Source organism: Callorhinchus milii, unplaced genomic scaffold (genome assembly GCF_018977255.1).
Source record: "Callorhinchus milii isolate IMCB2004 unplaced genomic scaffold, IMCB_Cmil_1.0 Scaffold1, whole genome shotgun sequence".
In the NCBI taxonomy this organism is placed as follows: Eukaryota; Metazoa; Chordata; class Chondrichthyes; order Chimaeriformes; family Callorhinchidae; genus Callorhinchus; species Callorhinchus milii.
This window is the reverse complement of record NW_024704742.1, coordinates 48,003,823-48,025,875: the sequence shown is the minus strand read 5'-3', so window position 1 is coordinate 48,025,875 and position 22,053 is coordinate 48,003,823. Positions and strand designations below refer to the sequence as shown.

The 22,053-nt window shown below is 39.2% G+C and overlaps 1 protein-coding gene across 1 annotated transcript in view; it reads left to right on the top strand.

The window, feature by feature from the left end:
* The window catches only part of pds5a (PDS5 cohesin associated factor A), an 81,607-nt gene that overhangs the window by 19,794 nt on the left and 39,760 nt on the right, over window positions 1–22,053 (top strand). The window contains exons 2-8 of the mRNA XM_042340190.1: window positions 5,535–5,738; window positions 9,034–9,120; window positions 11,973–12,070; window positions 15,412–15,538; window positions 16,410–16,490; window positions 17,489–17,629; window positions 19,677–19,792. Coding sequence (XP_042196124.1) covers window positions 5,535–5,738; window positions 9,034–9,120; window positions 11,973–12,070; window positions 15,412–15,538; window positions 16,410–16,490; window positions 17,489–17,629; window positions 19,677–19,792 — 854 coding nt within the window. The remainder of the gene's footprint in view (window positions 1–5,534; window positions 5,739–9,033; window positions 9,121–11,972; window positions 12,071–15,411; window positions 15,539–16,409; window positions 16,491–17,488; window positions 17,630–19,676; window positions 19,793–22,053) is intronic.

Here is a 22,053-nt window from a genome sequence, read left to right as displayed (position 1 = left end):
GCAAGACAGAAAGATTGCACATCATCCTTGTAGCAATGACGCTGTGCAAAAAGTGCAAGTTAGGTTATTTCATGCTGAGAAATTTTCCAAATGCTTTTGTGGCAATAGCCCATAAAGTAGACCCAGCTATGTGGTAGTTTCCATGCTGGTACAGGTTTGAACACGAGCTGGGATTAACTGTTAAAAACTGGAGCTGAATTCCGCTGTAGTGACTCTTGTTCTGGAGCCTTTGAAATTCAGTCAAAATTCAGTTATCATGTCTGATAACTGTGTACTATTAAAAACATTGTTTTGGAACTGCATCATACAGAGTCTTGTTCCTGGGATGCACCTTCAGTCCAATATTCTTTCTTCAAATTGCATAGTTTCTCTCCTGATGACTTCTAGGAGATTGAGTGTTCACCTACAAAATACAGTCAAAAACAACAACTTGAAGGGTAGCATCTCGGAGCGCTGAACTAAGGATGCTTTTTTATTTGGGTTGAAATGGAGCATTGCAAATGCTGGAATTCTGAGCTTTAAAAACTATGCTGGGAATGCAAACCACAATAGTCAACAGGAAAGCAAGGGAGGTGGCGAATTGGAGGGATTCCATGATGGAATTTCGAAAAGCGGGGAGTAAAATAGCTGAAAGATTGACCATCAGTGGTGGGATGGATAGGGCTGCGGATATGGCGTGCAGTGGGAAATATTAACCAGGCCCCCGAGCAAAGGGAGCAGCTGTGTCAATAGGATTGTGGTAGGTCACAGAGGAAGGGTGAGATTTGACTGTGAGGACGAGAATCTTGAATTGGATCCCTTGGGAGATGTAAGCAAGTGGTGCTGAGTGAGGAGGAGGATTGGGTGGTGGGGGTACAGTAATGGTTGCAGCGTTCTGCCACTTGTGCATTAAGGAGTGGTGGAGGTCGGCAAGTGAGGCGTTGGAATTGCCAAGCCGTAGCGTGATGAATGCCTGAATGAGGGTCCAGGCATCCTTGGATTATTGAGTTTCTGCAGTATAATAAAACTGGGATATTATATTGACAATTGCTATACTAATATGTGTCCATTCCTGAATATATTGTTGAGTCAATCCTTCTTAATGAACCTGTAACTCTAAAGAAATATAGAATTGTTGGTTGGGATAGTTTTGCTCCTCTTCCATGTTAAAATCTGAGCATTGCTCAGAATAGTTCATTCTGAAAAGTATTTTATTTATCATTGGAAGATACTATCTTATTTTATTCAGTAAGTAATTTTACTTTGTTTTAACTTAACACTAGAAAATATTCTATGAATACATTTAGCAAAAAATAATAAAGGAACTTCAGCAATATTGTGGCATTCACACATAAGCATTTTGATATCACTTTTAAAGATGTTTGAAATACGACATATTATAGTTTTATTTCAAATTATACCTGTACCTTGTATTGTGTGTAACTACCATAAGTATAATTGCTGACAGAAATAAAATAGAAAGTTCTATAAAACTAGCATTTATAAAATGTGGATTTACACATTAAAATGACACGTTAAATTTAGTAGAGAATTTTGCACTAACAGAAGGAGATTAAGTCGCTCATAACAAATTATAGTATAGTACAGTGGCCCCTTGAGCATTTTGATCTATTTTTCCACTCTTTGCTTTGTCCCTTAATAACTTCCCAAGTATCTATCTCAATTTTTAGACACCTCATTTGGTTCTGCAATCGTGACCGTTTGCGGTAGAGCATTCCACAATCCTTCTAATACAAATACTCTACCACCCTACTCTTCACATCCTACCTAATTCTCTGGCGTGTGTTTCCACTAATCCCTCAGTGATTGTACAAATTATTATTTCTAGTGAATGGCCCTATCCAACGAATGTATAATATGGGAGGAGAACTTAATCTGTGGGAGCTGTTGGTAGCGCACACTAAAAAAAATCCTTGCATTTGATCTACTGCCATTCACATTGGGAAGATGTCTCAAAGTGCTGCACATGATGTGCTTTAAACTGTGTGGATTTTGAGGCAAATTCAGCAGTCAATTTGTGCACATCACTATGCCACAAGTGGCTTGGAGTGCATAACTATTTTTATTTCATTGACTGTTGTCCAGGATGTGGGAGCAACTCCCATTTCTTTTCAAATAGTAACATGGGATCTTTAAATCCATTTCAAACGCTGACGGGACCTCGTTCAAACATCGTATCTGAAGGACAGCACCGCCAACAATGCACTACTTTGGAGTATCAGCCTGGACTTGTGAGTTCAACCTTCCAATATGGACCTTAAACCCACAACTTTCTGATATGGAAGGGACGCTGCTACAGACTGAGCCAGCCTGACACCTTTTGTACGTTTTTACCCTTGTTGGAGTGTGGGTATTTGGTGGAGGAAGAAATCCCTGTGGCCGCTACCAAAATTATTATACAGATTATTGAATGACCCTTACACCATACAGGAAAACTATTTAACAAATTCATTCAGGAACATGTTGATTTTTTCCTTCTTAAAATCTATACAGGCTTTCTTCTGAAATCCATCTATCATTGCAATCTTTCTTGCCTTATGTTGCTAGTGTTTTGCTTCAAAGATACTAAAATAAAATTGATGATCTTTATCCCGTAGATCAGAATTTCCTTTTAATTGTGTGTTGTGTAGGAAAATACAAGTTGGGTTTGAAAAAAGTTCTATTTTAGCCTTTTGTAAGTTACTCTATGCTCTAGTGGTCTAACTGCAAACCTCTGTGGTACTTTGTGTTCCAGCTAATGAACTTGGTTTTTCTATAAAAATGTGTTAAAAGTGAATGTTAAAGGTGTAAACATTCGAAGGACACGTTGCAATTTCGTATCCTAATTAGCATTCTCTCTGCCCTCAGCTGTTTGAGAACTGATCTGCCACGTAGTAATGCTGTGCCCATATTTTACATGAATTTCCCTATTGTAATTCTTGTATTGTGTCAATAGAATACATTATTAGCCCATTCATGCAACGATCATTAACTCTATTTAACATCTCCATTTGATCTTCTAAAATGGTAGAATCAGATCTTAATGTAGAGATTCACTTGAAGTTTAAATATTTGGCTGGAATTAATTCTATTACCTGAGCAGAATTAAATTGTAATTGCACTTTATGATTCAGGCTTGCACAAGTGGCATATGACTAATAACTGACATTCCGTGTTGTTACCCTTCTGCACGTGTATTATTCAAAACTGAAGTTATTTCTCAGATAAATTGAGGATCAATTTTCACACCTCCAAAAGTTAGCTGGAATTACGGTGGTGGAAAATCAAGAAGTGGAGGAGAAGTTGATACTGGATCAAAACTGCAGGTTTAAATGCATTCATAGACAACTTAGACTTGATGTAGCAATTTGACCTCTTGGGTATTCCAAAATTTTCTGTTATTGGTTTAGGAGAAGCGAGTGCGGTCACGGAGCCAAATATAACATACGATTCTGTCAAATCTGACTAACAGGACCTATAATAGGTGGGAAATAGTACAGCACAACATACTACTGATATAGCAATACATGCTTCATAACTAATAGTTTGCTAAAGCAATCTGGAGATGCAAATTGAGATGTTTTAATTTACTGTAACATCTTCCCAGTTGCCTTATAAGTGGGGTCTCTATCTGTGACCAGGGCTCCCTCTGCCTCCTTGCCCTCCTGGACCTCTCTCTGCGGCGTTCGACACAGTCGATCACGCCATCCTCCTCCACCACCTTTCCTCTGTCATCCACCTCAGTGGGACCGCACTCGCCTGGTTCGAGTCCTACCTCACAAACCGCCAGCAGTACATCTGCACAAATGGCTTCTCCTCCCGCTCTCACCCGGTTAACTGCGGGATACCCCAAGGATCCATCCTTGGTCCCCTCCTCTTTCTGATCTATATGCTCCCTTTTGGGGATGTCATCCGCAGACATGGGGTACATTTCCACATGTACGTGGACGACACCCAACTTTATTTTTCCACCTCTCTTTGCGACCCCCAGTCCCCTGATGTTCTGTCAGACTGCCTGTCAGATCTCAGGGGCTGGATGAGCGCAAATTTCCTTCAGCTGAATGTTGACAAGACGGAAGCCATACTCTTTGGCTCTCGTCAACGTCTCAAGTCTTACGGCTCTCACCTACTCCACCCACCCGACCTCCCCTTAAAACTCCCTGAACCCGTACGCAGGTTCGACCCACAATTATTCTTCCTCCCCCACATCCGGTCCCTCACCAGCACCGCTTTCTTCCACCTCAGACGCATCGCCCATCTCCGCCAATACCTCTCTCCGAAAGCCACTGAAACCCTAGTCCATGCCTTTGTCACCTCTCGGCTGGACTATTCTAACGCCCTCCTCGCCGGTCTCCCATCCACTACCATTCATAAAATCCAAATCATTCAAAACTCTGCCGCCCGCATTCTCACCCGCATCAAACTCCGCTCCCCGATCACCCCAGTCCTTGCCAGACTGCACTGGCTCCCTATCCCAGAGAGGATCGATTTCAAGATCCTCACCCTTGTATTCAAGTCCCTGCACTTCTCTGCACCCCCCCTACCTCTCTGACCTCCTTTCTCCTCAAAACAGTACCCGTTGCCTTCGTTCCTCCGGGTCTGGCCTCCTCCTCATCCCCCAAGTCCTCCGCTCCACCCTCGGTGGCTGTGCCTTCAGCCACTATGCCCAGAGGCGCTGGAATTCCCTTCCTCACTCCCTTCGCCTCGGCCCCTTTCTTCCTATTTTCAGGTCCCTGCTGAAGACCTTTCTTTTCAACCGCGCCTTTGGTCACCTTCCTCCCCCGGCTCAGCCCCGGGATCCATTACTGTGAAGCCCTCTGAGACGCCATCCGGCATGGAGGGCGCTATATAAATCCAAGTTGTTGTTGGTGGTGGTGTTTTCTGATTTTTGTCTCTGCGCCCATGGAATGTTTTGTAGAATTTCAGCATGAAGACAACAAAATCTTTAGTGAAAATAGTTTTTTGTTTGGATGTGTAATTTTCCATAAAAGTTCTAATTGTGGTTTGTGTAGTGAGGGTTAATTGTGTGCATTATGACCCTCAGTTATCCTTTCTACCCCACATCTGTCCCATGTCCCACTCTACCTTCCCCCACCTCCGCAATATTGACCGGCTCTGCCACAGGCCGCCAAAACCCTCATAAACGCATTCATAACTATTTACTTGCCAGTAAGTAGGAACTCGGTTGTTAGTCGATTGGCGGATCGCTCTTCTGGGGGTAATAATCCCTTCAATAGAACTAATAATAACAAATTGCTCACTTCAATCCACGACTGTTTGTGGGACACTGCTGTGCGCAATTGGCTGCCGCGTTTCGCCCACAAAATATACAGTCAATTCACTTTACAGTGTATCCTGTGAAGCACTTTGAGACGTCTCGAAAACGTGATAAGGTGCTATATCAAATGCAAGGATTATTATTATAAACAATTTTTCTTTCTCTATCTTTCTTCCAAAAATATGCCAAAACATAATTTGTAGCCTTGAATGGAATGTGAGATTGATTGTTTGGTATAATAATAAAATATAATTGATTGTTTGGAATTCCTGTGCAGATGGTGGTTAAAACATTCATGGACATGGACCAGGACTCTGAAGATGAAAAACAACAATACCTTCCACTGGCTTTGCACTTGGCTTCAGAATTCTTCCTCAGGAACCCTAACAAAGATGTGCGTCTGCTCGTGGCATGCTGCCTGGCTGACATCTTCAGAATCTATGCTCCAGAAGCTCCATATACATCTCATGACAAACTCAAGGTAAATATGATTGCATAAGATCAGAAACTGAAAAGTACTCAACATTTACTGGATGGAAATTTAATTAAATGTTTGTTCTTGGCCAAAGCATTTAGCCATAAAAAATTAAGGATAAGAAGACAACTAACAGTTTCCTGCTTTCCACATCCTAATACAAACTGTGGAATTTGGTGTAAAATCCCTGGCCTATTCAGGATTACTGTACACATCTATTTGCAAGTGGGGAGTTTCCATTTAGCCATTGACCTTGCGTGGAAGTGTTTGCCAGCATAATAACCAAGATTGTGAAAGAACCATTAAATTAATGAGGTAAGATTTAAAAATTGAGCAAAACCACTAGTGTTCTATTCTCTAATCTCAGTCAAAACCTTCTTGTTCCATATGATCAACAATTTAACTCAATGCCACTGCTATGGGCAATTCGCTGCTGTGTTTCGCCCACAAAATACAGTCAGTGCACTTTACAGTGTAAAGTATAAATGTAAGGAGGATTATTATTAATTGATTTAAAATACAACAACAACAAGATTCCATTTATAGAGCGCCTTTCACGTCGGGAGGACGTCCCAAGGCGCTGTACAGTTGGGTCAGGACCCGAGCAGGGGGGAAATGGTCAGGGTGAGGGGAGGGAAAATAGTAAATTGTTTGTTCCTCTTTTCCGGCTGCCGCAACCTTACAATATTACAATATCTGCTGTATTTCTCCCTTCATGCCATAGATCATTCCTGAACTAAAAACTGAAAAGTACTCAACGTTTGCTGGGTGGAAATATAATTAAACGTTTGTTCTTGGCAAAAGCTCTCTACATGAGAGTAATACAAAATTGTTTGTACGTTTCTGACTACAGCAAACAATTTAGAAATTGTAGGTATAAACCCATGTGCTACACATTCCATGATGATTGAGTTCAAGCACCACTTTTCTTCTCTTCTGAGTGGTTGCTGCTGTTAAAAAAAATTGTTGCTTTATTTTATTCTAGGCAGTCATCGAGAGAGAATTTCTGAAATGTTTTCTCCATAATAAAGTGAACCGTCTTTATATCTGTAATTCAAATCTAAATGCAGAATAATAAATAATATTCTGAAATGCATTCAAATATATAATAATTCTATGTCTTTTTTCTGTCAAACAATTTAATTCTAAGCAAGAGATAATTTGTTACGATTATGTCATACTCAATGCTATTGTGCCAACTGTATGATTAGGATCTGAAGGGAGGAGAGTCACCAGCATAGGTTTACACAAGAATTACAGTGTTGAATCTCGTGCAGTTAATAGATCAGGATAGATCTGCTTAGAAATTTTCATTTAATCAGAGCAATTTCACCACAAACAGGATTGTATTTAAATACATATCCTTAGTCATAGAATCACAGAAATGTCAGGACACAATGTGACCATATGTAATATACAATATAAAATTACATTTATATAGCACCTTTCAAATTGGGAGGATGACCCAAGGCACTGCTCCATAGCTTCTCCCTGGAGCTACTTACTCGAATCCCATACCCTAACACAGAGAATGCTGGATTTCTTTTCAGGATGGTCTATGGCATGATGAAAGAGACACAGCAGTTATTTTAGAATCAGACAACTGCAGATTTCAATACAACTCTGGGTTACTTAAAGGGCCCCGCACTAACCAGAAGTCCTGTCGATCTAGTTTCTGTCACTGACGAGCTGACTTTCTGCTCTAAAAATTGGCCAACTTCCAGGTCACCTCTGACATCATTTCCAGTGAACTATGTGTAGGAAGAGGAGCCAACGGACTGCGTGCGCAGAAACAGTCAACAACATGATTTTAATGTTTCTCATCTATAAACATGGTTGGTGAGACATTCGACCCAGCTGAGCTGTATTTACCCAATCATGAGAGAAATGTTTAATGTTTTATTTAAACAAATATTTTCATCAAAAATAAATGAAAGGTGCTCTTATATTGAAGTATACAATAATTATATAAACAGTTGGTGCTGATAGCTAATTTTGTTTGGGTGAGAGAGGTTGGAAAGCTGTGAGGAGGCTGAATTAATATTTGAAGCAATCTTATTCCTACTAAATTTAGCTATCAGCCACTAGCTCATTCCCTCAAATCCTTTTATTGGAATTCAGTTTTTCACTCAGTTTGTGTTGTGAAGTTGAGAGGCCTCTTGTCCTGATAGAGAAGCATAGCATCTGAATTTGCTAAATTAGTACCTTTAGGAGTCTCACACCCTTTTATTTCTGGAACAAGATCTCATATTTCATTTGAATTTGGGTCAGGAGTTTTTTTTACAGTCAATCAGTGAATAAGTTGCTGTACCCAGTACATACCACAGTATATACATTATGCATTTTATAATATGTAATCTCTGTGCAAACCTTACTTAGACTGTGTTTTACTCTTAAGCTGTACAGCATTGAAACATTAATTACAGAAGTCTGTGGAAATTGTTTTCAATGTTTTAGTTTTGGGATTTTATATATAGAAGAATTCAGATTTAAACTCATTTTTACGTCATTTTTAACTACAATGGAATCCACTTTAGCCGGACAACAGTTAACCCCGGACGATAGGTAAATCGAACAAAACGCTCGTCTCCAACTCATTTGTATCCTTTTTAAATAATGCGGTTGACTCAGACAAAAATCTGGTTAATCCGAGCAAAATGCCAGGCTGGTTGCCGCTGGATGTACTCACTCAGGCCTTATGTGTGTCCATTCAACCACGAAGGGCTCCGGGATGGAAATAGGAGGCGTCTAAGATTCATTGACAACAGACACCAGCCATTCACAAGTGGCTGGAGTTGGGCTGTCAATCAGTAAAGGGCGGAGGAACAGGGAAGAACAACGGAGAGGAGTATTGAGGTTGATTGACAGCTGAGCCACTTGCGAGTGGGTGGAGTGCCACAAAGCTGTCGATCACCTCAGCGCCACTGCTAATTGGTCCCATTCCCGTCCAATGGGAATGGCAATGGGAGGGAGGAAATTGCTGGGTACTTTACAGCCAAATAAAGGTAATTATATTGTATTCTGTGAAAGTACAGGATTTTAACTTTAACTCCTCGGTTAAAATACTTGGTGTTCTATTTGGTTAGTCAACATTGCTTCAAGTGAAATTACATCATTTCGTATTTTAATAATGCTGTGTTGATGGTGCTCCTCTGCTGGATGGGAATGATATTTCAACTAACCTCGGACGCCCCTTAAGCTGGACAAAACGCCTGTCCCCGCTTAAGCAGATGTATCAGGCTTAACCGGCCTCCAGTGTAATTGTAATTGTCCATTGGTAAATTTTTGGTGTTATCCACAGGACATTTTCATGTTCATTACACGGCAGCTGAAGGGATTGGAAGATACGAAAAGTCCACAGTTCAACAGATATTTTTATTTGTTAGAGGTAAGCCTATGAGATAAGATTTCGGGGTTAAGAGTGTTAAAATGAAACCCATTGTCCTTGTAATTGATCCTCTGCTAATAAAAAAAAGTTAGCATTTTAAAATCTTTAAAAGGTTATTAGATCCAACAAGCCCCAACTATTTTTGTTTCTACTTGCCTTCTCACCAAAACCCAAACTTCCTCCAGAATCTATTTTTATTTTGAACCCATTTATACTATTCACGTCATATTCCACATGTCCGTTGACCATTGTTTGTTTAAAAAAAGTCTGACATTATGCTGCTACTTTTAATTTCTGCCACTGGTATTTAATGAGAGCCTTCCCCAGAGCAAACAATTTGCCTGCAGCTCTAGCAGTTTTACTAATCCCTTCATAATCTTGAACACTTTAAATAGGTCATTTCAATCTCTGTCAAAGAGAACAAACGGGCCCACCTTTATTGACATTTCCTTCCTATGATTAGGTAACTAGAATTGCATAATTGGAGAAGACTCAATCTAGTCATGCATCTTCATAACAGTTTAATTTTTACCACGACACAAATCTAATCATTTCTTGAATTGTCAACATTTATTGGGGTCTTGGTTTTCATTTAAGAGACATCGATTTGTAGGGTAACTTTATTCTTTCAGTATCTGTGGAAACAAAATGATACATTTGTACTTAAAATGTTCAGCCTATATTGCAGTACACTGTAATCAGCTAGTGCTGTTGTTAAGCTGCAGTTGGAGTACAGTTCTACTTGCAACAGTTTAAGGGACTGTTCAGGCCCCAGAGGAGGTACAGGGAAGACCAACAAGGATGATCTCCAATGTTCAAAACATGAGTTTTCTAACTGGATGGGGCTTGAAAAGAGATTCTTCAGCGTCAGAGTTAGTAAAGACAAAGTAAACTCGGAATACTTTAGGTAAGCCAAGGTAGCATAACAAAATGGCACAGATTCGGGATTCTAAAACGGCAATTTCCAGACAGGGACATAAGGTATTTCTTTAAGCAGTGGATAATTAATGACTGGAATGGTTACCAGGAAGGAAAGTTAATGCTGGTACGCATTTAAGAAGCAGCTTGATGCTGTCATGAAAGCCATTGGCTTGGGTATTTTGGAAGGATGCGATCAAATAAGCCGAAAGGCCTTCTTCATCCCATACTGTCTTGTGAACTGGAATTTTATGTTCTGTTCTGGTATCATGTTTTTAATATTTTAGTAACAAATGGCATACGCAAGCATTATTGTTTTGCAGGACGGTTAGGGACCTCGGCAAATGAAAGAACCTCCTTTTACTTGTGCAGGTGGTTTATTGTGGTTCATCTGTTCTTTTATCAAACTGGTTATTTTTAATTTCCAAATACAGTATAAAAACAGTGAAAAACACATCCAAAATAAGGAGATAGACTCAGTTCTGAGACTAGAATCTTATCAGCAGCTGATAGCCACTATTAAAATGCAAAAAAAGCTAAATATGCCAAAAAGCAATACAAAATTACATTTGTACAATTGTGTGTGGGTATGACCTATAAATATGCCAGAAAGCAGGCAACATTCTACATGTTATTAGTTGGCTACTTGAATGAAAAGTATATATTAAGGAAATATTGAAGGATGGGAACAAGCTGTATGGCCTAAAGTTGAAAGCAGAGCCCCAGCATTAAAAACATCCAATGACCGAGCTGGAGAGGAGAATTTAAGATGCTCAACATACCCAGAGGTAGGATGGGAAGTTGACCGTGAGGAGGGTGAGGGCAAGGATCCAGATGCTTCCCATTGGTTCTGTTGAACTGGGCCGTAACTGTCAGATGTAAAAGCACTCCTTTTCGGCATAAAACAATCTTCCTGCTGCTCTTTTGTCAGCCAATTCTAGTAAAAGTGGTTTCTTAATATTCATCAAAAGATACGATGCATCAGATTTAATCAGAAAATTGGTGCTGTTCAGCAGAGTCTGTTGCTGTGGTTTTGTTACAACTACTGCAAATGCATAGTAGGTTGATCATCTGAAAGAGAAGTCACATCCACTAAGCTTTCGTAACAGGTGTTTTTTGATAACAGTTGGAGCTGCTGTTTATGATCAGAGTTACTCATGAGGTTCTCCTGGGTTTTAGAGAACCCAAAGATTTCATGATGTTTTACATCTGAGAGCTCATTTTAAACTTTGAAGCATGAATCAGATTCAAGTACAGCACGTGATTGTGAAGAAATTAAATGTCCTCATTAAACAGAGACTGAAGGAACTGTGCCTATTTTCATTGGAATAGAGAAGATGAAGGGAAACCAGATAAAAGATCTTGAAACTTATGAAGGTTTTGATAGTCAATGGGGAGAAATTATTTTTGCTCATCAGTGAGTGAATGACTGGAGGCAACAGTGTTAGATAATTAGCAAAGTGGGAGATTAGGAGGATTTTTTTTCAGAGTTGTTAGGATGTGAAATGTACTGCTGAGAGAATTGGTTGAGGCAGAATCTATATTCGCTTTCAAAAGGGAGCTAAATAGATATCTAAAAATATCTCCTTTGCAGGAGTATGGAGAAAAGGCAGACACATGGGACTGAATAGAATTTCAAAGAGCCAGTACAGGTGAAATGGGCCGAATAGACTATTGGTGTGCTGTAAATGTTTATGGTTCTATGGAGATTACATTTTAAATTCTAATAACTTACAGACACTAATTAGTTTTTACACAAGAGGAGATAGGAGATGAACTGCTTGAATTTGTTTCACCTACCCACATATTAACTTGGGAGCACATAGATATCTGTAGTTAATGCTAGTTGTCCATTATTCAACTATTTTGTACTAAAGATTGATTTTTTTAGTTCATAATGATGACAAACAATATAATTTTATTATGTTCCACAGAACCTGGCATGGGTGAAGTCCTATAACATCTGTTTTGAGCTTGAAGATTGTAATGAGATTTTCATACAGCTCTTCAGAACCCTCTTCTCGGTCATTAAGTAAGATATTTAAGTACTATGTTCACAGTGCACGGTTTCATGCTTTTAAATTGAGCTTTGTTTCGTTAAATTGTTCTGGTATTTTGAAATATTTATTAGCTTTTGTTTCCCTGTGAATTTTTTGTGTACAATAGAATTGTTGCAGTTGTTAGCCCTGCTGTTCTCCGAAGTTCAGCTTGGATCAGGTACATTGCTAGATGCAATAATAAGCTTTATGTGTTCAACTTCACTTACAAACAGCCATTGGAAACCAGGGTGAATCAGAGACATTTTTTTTAATGTTTGATATAGCGCCATATCACATTGTCGAGATGTGTAAAAGCGCTTCACAGAATACTGTACAGTGGAGTGTCTATTTTGTGGGCGAAATTCAGAAGCCAGTTTTGCACACAGCAGTGCTCTACAAACAGTCATGGAATAAGTGACCAATTTTATTTGGGGGATTGTTGGCCAGTACTCCTTTCTCTTTTCAAATAGTGTCATGGGATCTTTAATGTCCACCTGAAGAGGCAGATGGGACCCGAGTTTAAAGTCTCATCGGAAGGACGACATCTCCAACAATGCAGCAAACCCCCTGCACTATATTGGAGTGTCATCTTAGGCAATTTGATTCCAAGTCCCAATGTGGGGCTTGAACCCACAACCTTCTGACTCTAGTGGTGCCACCGTTGTGCCAGGCTGACACAAAATAACATTCCCCTTGTGTGTGCTCTCCGGCTGCTCTTCAGGGAGGTAGAAGGGTGAGAAGAAAGGAAGCTTGACCTCTGGAGACATTCCACTTGGCTTCCTTTTCCCACTTTTCCCTTTCTGAACAATTGTCATCTAATACCTACTCTTCTCCTCCCTAAACCCCCAAAGTTCTTGACGTAAGTGCTGCATTATATTCATTCCTACATCTCTACTATTTAATCCTGACCTCATTCGCTCCACATCCATTTCAACACTCAGTAGTAGTGTTTGTTTTTCTTGGTCTCGGTTTACATGTTAAGATATTTATTCAGTATTTGAAGTTTTTCGTGTTTATTGCATTGCTGCTTTTGTTGAGTTCCACATATCTATTAATTAAGGAGGTAGAAGGAAAGAGAGGAAAGAAATGGACTCCAATTCTTTGGTCCTGCTTGAAGCCTCCTGATTTTAAGTGTATGCTTGTCCCGCTCGTGTTCCAAGTCACTTCAAATTTATGTCATTGCATTACAGAACAAACTGCTCGCGTTCTGAATTCAAAGTGGCTTAGCAAACCTAATTTCAAAAAAAGCTTGTTGTATATTGTATCCAGGGCTCATTATATCATTATGCTAGTGGTTAGAATTGTAATTTTGGTATTCTACCAGTGAGTTTGAAGAATGCAATCTGATGCCTGCTCACACACAAACCAAGCTTTTCTGTGAATTTTTTTTTGATAAGCAAATTCCATGTTAAACAAAAAGAGAGAGAGCTGGGAAAACTCAGCAGGTCAGGCAGCATCCATGGAGAAAGGAAAGTGAGTCAACGTTTCGGGTCCACGACCCTTCATCAGAACCGAAATCCATATTAAGTTTGATAGATAAACGATTGTTATCAAGTAGGTGTGTTGTCCTAGCCTTGCACCTTAATTTTAATTCCTACACAATCTACACTTCACAAGATGTGATTGCAGGTCAATTCCAAAATGACCAATTGTAAACAATGGCTGTAATTAAAGATCAATTCAGTAGTTAAAAATTGGTTGGATAAAACTAGACACATAGTCAAAATCAGTGCCCTACGTTTTTCAGAAATGTCAAAACATCACTTGGAGACGTGGTAAGGCGCATTATCAAAATGCAAGGATTACTATTATCTTATTCAGGTTTTCCAAATCCTACGGGGAAAAACTGATATAAACTAATTCTGGTAGCCTGTTTAATACATTGGAAATGCCCATAACAAGTCATCTCAAGCTCAGAGGGGAAAGGTAAATGGAAATTAAGATGGTTTATGCAGAGAATAATGAATGTGTACAACAATTTGACCAGGAGGAAATTAAGGCAAGTATTGTGGACGGTTTCAAAGAGACATTAGATAGGTTTTTGATTGCAAGGAGGATATGGTAGGGGAGAGAGATGATCTGACTTGGGTTGATGATATTTAGAAAATGGAACAGGCCAGACTGAGTAAATTGTTCTTGTACATCCCTTTGTTTTGTTCTACCTGAATTTACGTAAGTAAATAAAAAAACAGAAAAAAAATCTAAGGTGTTTATTAGTCCATTTTCAATTCATCCTCTTCTCTTGGGCAACTTTCCTTATCCCATACACCTTTGTTTACCTAGCAGGAAGGAGGAACCCGGTTGTTAGGCGATTGGCAGATCACTTTAAGGGGTAAAAAAAATGGTCGCTCAATCAATGACAGTTTATGGTACACTGCTGGGCGCAATTGGCTGCGCGTTTCGTTCACAAAATACACAGTCAATCCACTTTACAGGGTATTCTGTGAAGCACTTTGAGACATCTCAATGACTTGATAGGATGCAATATCAAATGCAAGGATTATTCTTCTTATTCCTTATTTATTGTGTTAATATTAAACACATTTACTCTTTCAGTTCCCTGGTTTACTTAACTCATTCATTTCAGAGAAAGAAAAGCTGCTAATATTGTTGAATAATCTGCCTTTGTCTGTCTGAAAGCAGAAACCACAAATAGTAACTTTTGGTAGACAATTTAACCTCCACTTTCCTTGATGCCTAACTGGAGCAGAGCTTTGTACAGGGTAATTGAAAATGTCTACAAACCATGATTTTCAAGTTTTATTGGATACTTTGCCGTTTACCATAAGTAGCAACACATTACTGCTGCCCTGGCATATGTGTAGCCTTTTGTCGATGTGTTGATAGGACCATGAATGATTCCGAAACTCTATTCTGCGTGAAGGGCACTGTATAAATGCAAGTTGTAGGAAAACTAGTCAGCTGTTTTCTTCACCTAGTAACTCTAACGAAAGGCACCTCAAAAGCAAAAATTGCATGCATTTCAATACTTGGGAACATTTTGAACATTTACTTCTTGAAGTTTGCAAACTAATTCTCTATTCCCTACAAAATAAAATGTTGGGGAACCCAAAAATATCAGCTCCACCAACCATGTAGTGTGCTTGGGAATTTTTAAAATATTTTCCTATTGAAGTTTGTAAACCTTATTCCCAACAAAAGACATTTTCAGGGAACCAAAAAAAAACAGCTCTACCAATCCCCTAGTGTGCTGTTCTTTTTCCAGACCCGTAGTGTGCAGAGGAGAAACCTGATTTGGAAAAGAGGATTACTACATTGAATTGAAGTTGCCATGAATCTAATTACTAACCATTTCAAATTATTCTTATCTCAGTAATAGCCATAATCAGAAGGTTCAGATGCACATGCTGGACTTGATGAGTTCTATCATCATGGAAGGAGATGGAGTAACTCAGGACCTGCTGGACTCCATTCTAATCAACCTTATTCCTGCACACAAGGTTTGATTTCATCTTTAAAACAATTTCAATGTGCTTAATATGTTTTAAAATATGTGTGCAAAAATAATTTTTTCAACTCCCATTGAAATAGTTGTTGCTATGGAGGGCTCAACATATCAGTGGCTATGTGCCTCAGCCAGACAGGTGGAAAGCATCTGAAAACATGCATTTCAGCCTGCACAGATTGTCCCTGGGTCCCCAAGTTGCATGAAATGTAATAAAAATATTGTTGCTCTTTACATTGCAAAACCTTTTTTGGTTTCAGAGCATGACAAATGTATCTCAGCAACTTTACCTGTAAATATAAGATAGCTGCTGTTGTCTCGCACATTGAAGAGGCAATAAATAACCTTTGAATCTATGGAGAAGATGATCCAGGGCTCCTTTAGCAAACCACAGCATCAAACAATTTCCAGTGTGCTAATATGCAACAAGAACATTGTCATCTTGTAGGTGTACTACATATACATTATCATCAGTTGGAACATACAAACTGATTCAGTTCATTTGCACTAAGAAAAGTATTAAATATATCAGCTAAATCCTTATTTCTAAAGCTTTCAATGTTCTTTTTCTTTACCTCTTTCTTCAGTTATTTTGTTGCTAGCCCCACAATCATCACCAAAGATAACATAGTTGTTTGGACCCTTAAACCATTAATATCCTGTTGATGTAGACGGTAGATCAGGTATGACATAAGATCCCAACTGAGCACTTCACGTGTTTTATTGTCAAGTATAGTGGACTGTATTTGTAAACAAATGCAGCCTCATTCAGAAGACACAATAAGCTACTATATCAAATGCAAGGATTATTAGTTTATTAACTGATACCTATGTAATAAAAAACATGGCAACTATTTTTGTTTCAGAATATGAATAAACAAGCTTATGATCTAGCTAAAGTACTGCTGAAGAGAACAGCACAGACAATTGAACCATGTATTGCCAGTGTAAGTATCAAAATAACAGTACTGCAGTGACATAATATCTGTATCTATATTCTACCGTTCTAAAGTAATATAGGAATGGGATGCCCATCCAGGTTGGTTAAGCGCTTTGGGATGGCCTTACAATGTGAAAAGCTCTATATAAATGTAAATTTGTATTGTAGGGAAATGCAAAAGTGGATTTCTTCGTTTCGGACTGCGCTGCAAGTTAAATGTAAAACATTTGGCCTCGCATGTTTAAGTTACTATGGAATGCATCAAGCAATTCCAAACAAGCTATGTTCCATATATGATTTGATCAAATGCCACCAAATTATTCAAGCTGCGTTTCCTTTACTCAAGTTAACCCAGTTCTTACTAAACGTCTGTTGTAGTGTCCATTGAAGACCCAACTTTAGAACTGATTGAAAAGAATGGTATTGCTAGGGTGTAAAAGTTCTGGGATACAACTTATGCGCTTGACTAATTATTAAAAAGATTTGAGGTTTTGAGTAAGAAGCATAAGGTTTGGGAAATAATTTATTTTACGTCCAGAAACTTCTGAGATTTATATGAAGGAGAGCATTCAAAGGGGAAAAGCTTTTCTTGACTTTCTTTTTTTGACATTCTTGACTTAAATTACAGATCCAAAGCTATTAATTCCTTGATGCAAGTGTATTTTTTTTTTGATTGGCCTAACATTAAAAAAGACCCCATGAAAAGAATTCCAAATAATTTTCAGAAAATTATAAATAACGTATTGCTGGGTTCCACAGTGAGCTTTAATTAACTGACTTCTTTACTTTTATGACTATTCCCATCATATCATCTGTAAATCACTTAAATATAGATGTAAACTGTAGACCTCAAATTGTATTTCAAAATTTTTGACTGCTTTAGAAATATTTTTGGAATGGAAAGATAGCCTAGCAGTGTGCTGTTTTATTGAATGCAGAATCATTTTGTTCTGATTTTTATCGTTACATTTTTATTGTTAACTGACTTACTTCTGTTTTGACTAGTTCTTCAATCAGGTCCTGGTGCTTGGGAAATCATCTGTCAGCGATTTGTCTGAACATGTCTTTGATCTGATTATGGAGCTTTTTGCTATTGATCCTCATCTGCTGCTCTCAGTTATGCCGCAACTTGAGTTTAAACTCAAGGTAAGTTTTGATCTTGTGGAACGACAGGTATATGCTGCATACCTGAGCTTCAGTTCAGAACTAAGCTTAATTTATTTAATTAATTGGTAGGAACAATTTATTAAAATTCTGTTTGTTTGAATATAAGAAGCTGTTACGATAGTTAGCTTTCGTTTTCATTTGTTTAAATTTACAACTGATCTTGTAAGTTGAAAGTGGGTGGATTTTGTATGGGACGTCTTGGAACGTCCTCCCGACGTGAAAGGCGCTATACAAATGTAATTTGGTGGTGTTGGTGGTGTTTTTATGTGGCTCTCTGTATAATTATTTTATAGGCAAAGGAAAGTTGAGGGTGGTGCTTTCTGTACAAAGTACTTTCCCGCTCCCCTCCCTCATGCAGATATGTACCAGATACATTTTATACCTATAGTAAGAAGCCCTAATTTTTCCAATTTGTCTTGGATCTGCCTCCTCGAAGTCTAGGCAACTCAATGATATTACTGATGGGTGGGGATGGTCACCCCTGTTGAGGCTAGATATGGATGCTTTGGCCAGGCCTGATGTGGTTCACCTGAGAGACATTGAGCCTAGAGAATGCTGAAATATTCTGCCATAATGCACTTTTGTGGTGTCCAGCAGTTTTGGATCAGTTTCCTGGTCAATATTCTTTCTTCACCTATAACAGACATTTTTTTTTAGGCAGTAACAGAATCACTTTTCGTTTCCTTTCCACCAGCCCCAAAATTGCATGGTCCAATCCCAACCCATGAATTCTAAATGTGCTTGCCAAGACTCCCCGCTGCAATCAGCTGCCGACTATTGCTGGTCGCCCCCATTCAGTTTCTAAGCCACTTGCCTGCGAAGAAATAATTTAGAAAGTCTGCCCAGCAATGTTTGTTTTAATAGAGCGCTTGTCTTCCCAATATAAATGCTGGGTGGCTCAGCTTCCAGTGGAGTGAATTTAATTGAAGGTGGGGATCCCTGAGCTATGCAAGCAAATGACACAGAGAGGCTGTGCAGAATGGAAAAAAACAGAAAAAAAAACATTGTTGAGTGTTTAGGTAAAAATACAGCAAAATAAAGGTTTGCTTACCACAAAACATTCCCTCGACCTCATGAGTTTTTAAACCACAAGTTCAGTGACATTTTTACCATGGTAACACTTCCCTACTCGAAGCTTATTTATACGAGAATGCCTGGTTAGATAATGGGTAAGAATTGCGGATGTCGTCAGTTCTGGCCAGGCTCCACTGACACCCCATCACCGAATGGATTGACTTCATGATCCTCACACTCGTGTTGAAATCCATTCACTCCCTGGCATCTCCCTATCTCTCCGATGTCCTTGCTCCCCAATCCACTACCCGGCGCCTCCGCTCGCCTGGCACCAGCCTCCTGCTCATTCCTCGCACTCTCCGCCCCACCATGGAAGGTCGTGCTTTCAGCCACTACGCCCCAAAACTCTGGAACACTTTCCCTCAATCCCTCTGCCTTTCCCCCTTTCTCTTTCAAGTCCCGCCTGAAACTTTCCTCTTCGACTGTGCTTACAGCCACCTACCCCCTCCCCTAGCTCGGAGTCAGGCTCCACCACTGTTAAACGCTCTGAGATGCTACCCTGCGTAGAGGGCGCTATATGAGTGAGAGTTGTTGTTGTGTATTAAATTAGGATTCTTAGAAATGAACATTTGTATACAATGGAAACCGACCAACCCCACTGTTGTTCACTAGTTGTATTTGAGTTCACTAGTTGTATTTGAATTGTAGTTAAGTGTTGTAACTTTTTTTCATTGCTGAGGAATTTGGCTGATGAATTATGTGCCATGATCGTGATTGGTCAGAACTGCCTTAGGTTGGCATCTGGATAGCATAGAGCATAGTCATGTCACTGGGTTCCTGGGAAGCTTTGTGGCCCTGTAGCACACAATTGAATGACAGTGAGATTGTTCTTTTCAAACTTCAACCTCCCGTGCTTCTTGAGGTCTCTTTGAAGTCATATTTGTAATGTTTTGGTACTCAGAAGGTGAGCCATTCTTCAATGTAGTATGCTCATGTCAGCTTGTTTTCCCAGAGTAATGATGGAGAAGAGCGACTGGCTGTTGTTCGACTTTTGGCTAAGCTGTTTGGTGCAAAGGATTCAGAGCTTGCAACACAAAACCGACCTCTTTGGCAGTGTTTCCTAGGACGGTAAGAGACAGCTTCTTGGTCAATGATGTTGGTGTGTTATTTGCTTCCTGTATGGCTTACTTTCAGTGGAAATTCAATACCTTTGGTTAAAATGTTGTTAAGCTCTGCAAATGTTAAAAACAGGACAAAAAGCTGCTGTTCTATCTATACCAATTTGATGTCCTCTTTACTCTTGGTTTTTGATGATTCTATCATGTGCTGGAGTACAGTTACTACTGGAGGTGTAGTCATCTGGTTGTTCAGTTGTTTGGGGTACTTTGCTGTTGCAAGTGGCTGCTGCATTGACCAAGTCACAACAGTAATTACCTGTGAAGAGCTTTGAGACACTTCAGTGTGATAAAACACTATAAAAATGTCAATTTTTTTAAAACTAAGCTTGCTCCTGTGTACTTTATCTTACACTCTGTAGATCTGGCACTGTTGGCAAAACATCTGAAACCTTGCTGCATTGCTGACTATCTCAGTGGGACTCGTCAGCAAAATATTGTCCTGCTGCGCAAATGGACTCTTATGAGATAACTTGATTTTTTGACAGATGGAATTACCTAAATATAGATCTCATGGCAACCCTCCAAATTGAGAAATTGCTAAGATTTTGGTAGAGGAGTCAGATAGTTGAAAAGTGGTGTAAGGTGTGATATAATAATCTCGGGATCTGAGCATAGGGTGTCAAATTGAGTCATTTGCTTGCGCTCCTCCTTTGAGTAAGAAGGTTGGGGGTTCAAACTCCTTGTTGAACTTGAGTTGACATTCTGAGATGATGCTCCAGAGGAATACTGGGGTAGATGCCATCTGCCAGTTCAGGTGGAAATTAAAGATCCCTTGACACCATTTGAAAAGTGAAGGGAATTTCTCCCAGCAATTCTTTCATTATTTCTAAAACTTAAAGGGCAAGAGTAATACACTTAAACCACTGGTAGCCGATTCCAGCATATAATTGTTTGACCGCGAGTAGAAGATGGCAAATAATCTATTTTTTGCTCATGGGATTCAAACAATTGGAATCAAATTCAATATCCACTGTGAAGTCCAGCAAGGCTGATGAGGCTACTCAGGGTGGCGTTGGCACACACTAGGAGAGTTAGGAGTCGGGAGGTTACACACCTGCAGGCCCACCAAAGTTTTTTTTAACTTTTAGGTTTCAAACCCAGTCTGGTTAGGTACGAACTCTGGATACCTGGAGCCGGAGGTTTACTGTATTACTATTCTTCTATCTAAGAATATAGGTTTACTGTATTACTATTCTTCTGTTTAAGAATATAAAATTACTGTATTACTATATTCCTTTTATATTCTTTCTAAGATTAAGTGACCAAAGCTGGGTACATTGTTCCAGATGATGTCAGCAATGCCTTACAGAGAAGCAATGTAATTTTTTAATTTGTACTGTACTAAAAGGAAAGGTTAGTACATTAGTCTCACGGTCATGCCTAGAAAACCCATTGGTGTGTTGAGGCAAGTGTCACAACCTGCCTGCTGCTGCTGTCTCTTGGTGCTGAAAGGTGTCTGGGTTACAGTTAACGGGCATTTGAATCTGGTGCTGAATAACTTCTTGCCACATTCTGACTTTTTTAACATCTGAATAGAACCCTCATCCATTATCTTGTGTAAATTCATGACCAGTTTTGTTTATCTAGGTTTTTTTTGTTCATTTAGGGTTATAATTTAGACAAGGTTTATCTTTGTTGAAGCAACGTGGAGTCCTGTAGCTCAGTGGTTAGAGCACTCGCTTTACAAGTGAGAGACCTGAGTTCAATTCCAGGCAGAGCGAAACCTTGGGCAAGTTTCCTTACTCCACACAGAGCCTAATAATAATCCCTCCAAAACAAAAAACAATAATAAATTGGTCATTTTCAATCTACGACTGTTTGTGGGACATTGCTGTGCGCAATTGGCTGCAGCATTCGCCCACAAATATACAGTAAATTCACTTTACAGTATATTCTGTGAAGCGCTTTGGGACGTCTAGAAGACGTGAAAAGCGCTATATCAAATGCAAGGATTATTATTATTAATGTGAAGTAACTTGCAACTTTAAGTGAGCACTATTGCCTTGATTTGGCAGATTACGAAAATGATCAGTTGAGCTCCAACCTGACCCTAACAACTTATTGAGGTGACTGCTTCCATATTTATGCAGATTTATATAATTTAGTTTATGTGGAATTTTGACTGATCAAAAGTATTAGACAGCCAAAGAATAGTTTTCGGTGTCTGAATGCAGTTCATAATAATAAATCCTCACATTTGTTATAGCACCT